General features: G+C 41.9%; 1 protein-coding gene across 2 annotated transcripts in view; it reads right to left on the bottom strand.

Annotated features, from left to right (window-relative positions):
* Positions 1-99: 99 nt before the first annotated feature.
* The window catches only part of LOC120026348 (ceramide transfer protein-like), a 71,086-nt gene continuing 64,116 nt past the window's right edge, over positions 100-7,069 (bottom strand). For both annotated transcript variants that reach the window (XM_038971190.1, XM_038971189.1), the window contains 4 exons: positions 5,176-5,246; positions 4,866-4,994; positions 4,439-4,568; positions 100-2,744 (listed from right to left, as the gene is read on the bottom strand). In XM_038971190.1, the coding sequence (XP_038827118.1) occupies positions 2,617-2,744; positions 4,439-4,568; positions 4,866-4,994; positions 5,176-5,246 (458 nt within the window). In that variant the 3' untranslated portion in view covers positions 100-2,616. The remainder of the gene's footprint in view (positions 2,745-4,438; positions 4,569-4,865; positions 4,995-5,175; positions 5,247-7,069) is intronic.

The following is a 7,069-nucleotide window of genomic DNA, read 5'->3' as shown; positions in this document are numbered from 1 at the left end:
CTCATTGGCTTTCTGTATAATTACACTGACATTGAGTTTGTAGATGGTGAGAGAAGGGGGGGGAAACAAGGATTCAAAGCACACCGAACTGGAGAAAAATTTGAATTTTATTTTTCTTTCCAAACAGCTAAAGAAGTGCCACATTTTCACAGTATGGTTTTAAGTCTATCTCAAAATATTTTGCATGACTACTTTTATTTACATTCAGTGCAACTTAATTCATAGGAGAGCTATTGGGGCAGTTTCTCAGACCCACATTGTGCCTATCCCAGGACATATGAATGTAGAACATGCATTTTTAGTCCAGAAGTGGGCTAATCGGAGTCTGGGAAACCAGACTTTGAATTGTCTTTCCAACCAGGTTTTTCTTCACTTGGCTTTATACATAAATTGTGCTATCAATTATTGGATGACTTTGCACATTGGTGAACGTACAAAGTAAAAATCACTTGATCAGTTGGGGAATGAAAGCCAGCATACAGTTCACATCCTCCAAGGATATTTTATGTGAAAATCAATTTCTGCTGATTGCAATATCACAATTAAGAGGTATGACATGAATTTGACATTAACCCCCAAACCCTTTAGTTTCATATAAATAGGTATCTGAAATGAAAGACTTCGGTTTTCACTCTGTGGAGACAGTCATTGTTTCACTGAAGTGCCCAGCAGGAGACAAAGCTTCTGTCCTCTGTAAAACATAGGAGCTGTCTAAATACCTTGAAAGGGCCTGCTTCCTTCCTCCCTTTCTAGAAGTAATGACTGACCGAACATCAGCCCAATTGTAGAAGTGAAAGTCAAGTTTCAGGTTTCCATTCAGTCATATCAGGGTTGATTATTTCAATGAAGGGAGAAGAGAGGAGGATAATCAGGTATTGGAACTCGGGCCTAGGCACTTCTCTAGTGATTTCATATGGGTGTACGGTCTATCAGCACCCTCTCACCTACCCCATCCCAAAATGTACTGGGTTATCTCCCCCAGTCTAAGGCATATGTAGTCGATTCAGTCACAAAAAGCATCTGCAGGCATAAAAAAAAACAGTTCTGAAGCAGAAATGGTTGCTGACATTATATACAGTTATAATCAAGATATCTAAAACCCCAACTCTAAATTGTGCTGCTACAGCATGTCATCACTAACCACGTTTCCAACCACTTTTTATGCGAAGTCATATTGTATTTGGAGAAAAAAAATCACGACAGCTGTGCTGGAAACTAAGTTTCGGTAAATTGTTTTAAATGCAAACAGATAATTTGTTCGTTCAACATTTTGGGATCTTTCTAAAATTAATTATGAGTGAAATGGTGGAAATGCGTTTATGCACAAATATTGATATGACCATAATATTGAGAGTCACACAATGATATGGTGTTTGGACCTCCCACTACGACTCGGGAAACCATGCTGTTTATTAGGCTACAGAGGAAATAGGCTAAATTATGAATTTTAAAGGGTAATGAAAGTGCACGGTGATGAGCTTGATGCTCCTTTCCAATAAATAGAGGGTCTTATTCCGGTGACATGATGATCGATGCTTGACAAATATAAATATTCTCGCTCTAATCCATAATAATCTCATGTAGAATAGCCTACCAGCACTGTATCTGCGAGTTGTTGGCACGTGCCAAGACAAGAGTAGGCACATTTGCTATTTATGGCAACAGCTGTGTCAAAACGCGATGGAAGGACATGGGATTTTAGATTTTTATTCAGTACATGAAAACTTAAGTGAAAAAGTACATATTGTGTGTACTACGTCATCACGCACTGATTTTTATCAACAAGTCAGTTTGGTGGGAAAATTCTCATTCTTTATGCAGATTTCTGAATATTCGGATGGAAACCTAGCTTTTGACTCAAGTACAACCACCAAAATAAAGAAACAAATACATTTTCAACATTTGAAAACAAAATAAACTTTTAGTCTCGTCCCTCCATCAGCACCAGCAAAGTGGTGTTTTCACCAGGGAGACAAAGACCAAAAGGTCAAGTCTTATGTCATGGGGATCATAGTTCAATGACAGCCCTCTACACTTATGTTTTTTTACAAACACAATGTTCATTCTGGGGGGAAAAAGGAGGCTAAATTGTTTTGTCGTACTCGAAAAATTAGCAGCATGAGAGTAAGCTGTGACACCACTGATTATTATAAAAAGCAAAATCAACACAAAATAGGAACACTCCATTTCTTAAAAAATAACAACTACAAAAAGCAGGACTAAAATAGAGCCATGTTTTTTCTTTATGTCTTAAATTGCTTTCTTATAAATTTCTTAACACATACATTTATATATTATATCAATATATCTCTGCCAGAAAATGATTTTTAATTTTTTTTTACATTTAGGCTATTCTCATAGGTCTTTCTGCATTAGCATGCTAGCTAATGTGGGAGCTAGCATCGGAAACTAGCATGAGGAGCGAGCTATTATAAAGAACTAGCATGAGGTGTAGAATGGGAAATTAGCATTGAAGCTCGCACGAGGGCTTACATTGAAGCTAGCTGGAGACCGAGCTAGAGACCAAGCATGAGGGTTAGCTATGTTCGGGTTGTCATGGTATGCTATGTTCGGAACAGTCTTGTGTGGACAGTGGTGTAGTGAGTCCTGTGAACCTCAGAAGAGAATAGGTTTCACTGATGTTTTCTCCTGGACGTAGCCAGTGAAACGTTTGAGGAACTTGGGGTACTCCCTCTTGGCCACGGCCCTCAGGACTGAGGCAGGAGCCCAGCCTCCCGGGTTCACTTAGATGAAGAGGACATACACGTTACACAGGACATCACAAAAGAACAGGTTAATTCTCAACACCTGTAGATTCATATACAATATATTGGCCCTGCTTCAAATATCACAAACCCTAATTGAAGAATACATAGTTATTGGTACTGTATATAAACTCAGCAAAAAAACAAACGTCCTCTCACTGTCAACTGTTTATTTTCAGCAAACTTAACGTGTAAATATTTGTATGAACATAAGATTCAACAACTGAGACATAAACTGAACAACTTCCACAGACATGTGACTAAGAGAAATTGAATAATGTGTCACCGAACATAGGGGGGTCAAAATCAAAAATAACAGTAAGTATCTGGTGTGGCCACCAGCTGCATTAAGTACTGCAGTGCATCTCCTCCTCATGGACTGCACCAGATTTGCCAGTTCTTGCTGTGAGATGTTACCCCAGTCTTCCACCAAGGCACCTGCAAGTTCCCGGACATTTCTGGGGAGAATGGCCCTAACCCTCACCCCCCGATCCAACAGGTCCCAGACGTGCTCAATGGGATTGAGATGGGATTGAGATCCGGGCTCTTCACTGGCCACGACAGAACACTGACATTCCTGTCTTGCAGGAAATCACACACAGAACGAGCAGTATCTCTGGTGGCATTGTCATGCTGGAGGGTCATGTCAGGATGAGCCTGCAGGGAGCGTACCACATGAGGGAGGAGGATGTCTTCCCTGTAACGCACAGCGTTGAGATTGCCTGCAATGACAACAAGCTCAGTCCGATGATGCTGTGACACACCGCCCCAGACCATGACGGACCTTCTAAATCGATCGCGCTCCAGAATACAGGCCTCGGTGTAACGCTCATTCATTTGACGATACACGCAAATCCTACCATCACCCCTAGTGAGACAAAACCACGACTCGTCATTGAAGAGCACTTTTTGCCAGTCCTGTCGGGTCCAGCGATGGTGGGTTTGTGCCCATAGGTGACATTGTTACTGGTGATGTCTGGTGAGGACCTGCCTTACAACAGGCCTACAAGCCCTCAGCCCAGCCTCTCTCAGCCTATTGCGGACAGTCTAAGCACTGATGGAGGGATTGTGCGTTCCTGGTGTAACTCGGGCAGTTGTTGTTGCCATCCTGAACCTGTCCCGTAGGTGTGATGTTCGGATGTACCGATCCTGTGCAGGTGTTGTTACACGTGGTCCTGTCTCCCTGTAGCGCTGTCTTAGGCGTCTCAGTACAGACATTGCAATTTATTGCCCTGGCCACATCTGCAGTCCTCATGCCTCCTTGTAGCATGCCTAAGGCACATTCACGCAGATGAGCAGGGACCCTGGGCATCTTTCTTTTGGTGTTTTTCAGAGTCAGTAGAAAGGCCTCTTTAGTGTCGTATGTTTTCATAACTGTGACCTTAATTGCTTACCGTCTGTAAGCTGTTAGTGTCTTAACGACCATTCCACAGGTGCATGTTCATTAATTGTTTATGGTTCATTGAACACGCATGGGAAACAGTGTTTAAACCCTTTACAATGAAGATTTGTGAAGTTATTTGGATTTTTACGAATTATCTTTGAAAGACAGGGTCCTGAAAAAGGGACGTTTCTTTTTTTGCTGAGTTTACATGGCTATTGTAATACTGCTTATTTGTCCGTTCTCGCAGGTCATCTGTCGTGGCTATCAGTGATTTAGGAGGTGAGCTCACCGTTGGCGACGTAGGTGATTTTACAGGTGATGTTGTCTCTGCTGATCTCTCTGTCGCCCTCTGGTGGGCTTACCAGGGTCTGGCAGATCATGGCGATGTTTATTTTGGCACGGACACACCTGTTGGTGGGCTGTGTTGGGACAGCGACATGAAAGATCATCAATTGACAAGCATTGACCAATGAAAATATAAGATACATACAAATATTTATGTTTAGTCTCTACCTTGACGAACCAGGTTGTTATTGTAACAGCACCCCCCCACACACACAAATAGATTAAGGTCAGTCTGGGGAATCAGGAATTCCTGGGAAAGCCCATCTCCAAGAAGACTAGACTGAGAATGGCCATGGCGTTGTTGTGGTCCACAGAGAAGTTGCAGACCAGGCAGGTGTCTGGGTCGGTAGGGGTAGGGGGGTTATACTGACCATGGCGTTGTCGTGGTCCACAGAGAAGTTGCAGACCAGCCAGGTGTCAGGGTCGTTCTCGTTGTTAGCCAGGATCTTCCTCATGGCAGACAAGTAGAGCACATCTCTCTGAGAGGCAGGCCACACCCTCTGCAACACACACACACACACACAGATTTGACTTTCAGTCATTTAGTAAACACTTAAAAGGCACTCTTTATGCAATTAAAATGTCTTTATTGTGGTGGGATGTTCAGTGGAACAAATTTTTAAAACGCCAAAGGCGTCTGGTTTGAAACCCTGGCATCTGTGTTTACTCATTCTCTCTTACCTTGTGTGTCTGATAGACGATAACAGCATTTTCCGATAACGTCTCCACAACGTTGAAGTTCTCAATAGTAGCTGAATTAAAGTAAAGAGAGACCAGAATAAGAACATATCAAATAAATCACTCAATTATTGAACACCTTACGACAGAGATTGGCAACATTGCAGAAAATGACAGTATTGAAAACTGAAGTGCCAGATGCAATTCAGTGTTTTAAAACCATTTATCAAGATCCTATTGTTAGAATTTAAGTGAACGGCCATCTGACAAATAAAATGACTTTACAATGCAGTCAAGGGATGGTGCACCTCCCCAGCTTTGATTGCCTTACATATTGAGCCTCTAGCCCAAACGATAAGGTAACATTAGGAACTACAAGGTATTACCATCCGAGGAAAACAGCATAAAAATCACCTTGTATGCTGAGGACGTGCTAGTTTGTAACACTTGCCTCCCAAAACTAACAAATATGTTGGAAGGATATGGTTACAATTCAGGATACAAACTAAATTATACAAAACACAAAATCTACTCTAACTACACCCCATCACAGGAAATATAACATACATATGGTGTTAATAGAAAGAACCATGAATTCTGCTCTGTATCAGAGAATTCTACAGGAGAATGTCAGGACATCCGTCTGTGAGCTGAAGCGCAGCGGGGTCATGCAGCAAGACAATAAATCGAAAGCACACAATCAAGTCTACATGAAAATATCTAAAAAACAACTAATTTGAAGTTTTGGAATGGCCTAGTCAAAGTCCAGACCTAATCCCAATTGAAATGGTGTGGCAGTTTATGCCTGAAAATCCACAAATGTCGCTGAGTTAAAGCAGTTCTGCATGCAAGAGTGAGCCAACATTCCTCCACAGCGATGTGAGAGACTGATCAACAGCTAAAAGGTGGCACAACCAGTTAGAATGTAAGGGGGCAATTACTTTCTCACACAGGGGAATTGAGTGTTGAATAACTTTGTTTAATAAATAAAATAAGTATACTTTTGTGTTATTTGTAAACTCAGGTTCCGTTAATCTAATATTAGGTTTTGGTTGAAGATCTGATAATAAACATTTGCAAAAATAGAGAAAATTAGAAATGGAGTAAATACGTTTTCACGGCAATGTATAGGGGTAAACCTAACAAAATACATTACAAAGCTATAACAAATAAGCCAACTATCCAAAATATTCATGAAGATATAGAGAGATGGTCACTTCTTCCCTTAGATTTCAGCTCTAGAATAAAGGCAGTGTAAATGAATAGTCCATAGACTGCTGTATTTATTCCCCTCTCTACCAGTAGAGGTTCCTCAAAACAGTTCAACCTCTGGGACAAATTACTATCAAGGATCATTACACAGGTGCACCTTCTGCTGGGGGACAATAAAAGCCCAAATGTGTAGTTTTGTCAGCGAAGCTTTTATTCAGCGTCTCAGCGAAGCTCATCTGCGTGCTCGTCGTCCTCACCACGGTCTTGACCTGACTGTAGTTCGGCGTCGTAACCAACTTCAGTGGGCAAATGTTGACCTTCGATGGCCACTGGCACGCTGGAGAAGTGTTCTCTTAACAGATGAATGACAGCGTGTATGACGTCGTGTGGGCAAGCAGTTTGCTGATGTCAACGTTGTGAACAGAGTGCCCCATGGTGGCGGTGGGGTTATGGTATGGGCAGGCATAAGCAGCGGACAACGAAAACAATTGCATTTTATCGATGGCAATTTGAATGCACAAAGATACCGTGACGAAATCCTGAGGCCCATTGTCACGCTATTCATCCACCGCCATCATCTCATGTTTCAGTATGATAATGCACGGCCCCATGTCGCAAGGATCTGTACACAATTCCTGGAAGCTGAAAATGTCCCAGTTCTTCCATGGCCTGCATACTCTCCATA

The sequence above is a fragment of the Salvelinus namaycush genome, chromosome 31 (genome assembly GCF_016432855.1).
Source record: "Salvelinus namaycush isolate Seneca chromosome 31, SaNama_1.0, whole genome shotgun sequence".
NCBI lineage: Eukaryota > Metazoa > Chordata > Actinopteri > Salmoniformes > Salmonidae > Salvelinus > Salvelinus namaycush.
Note: the sequence above shows the minus strand (reverse complement) of the source record. Positions and strands in the feature narration are given on the sequence as shown.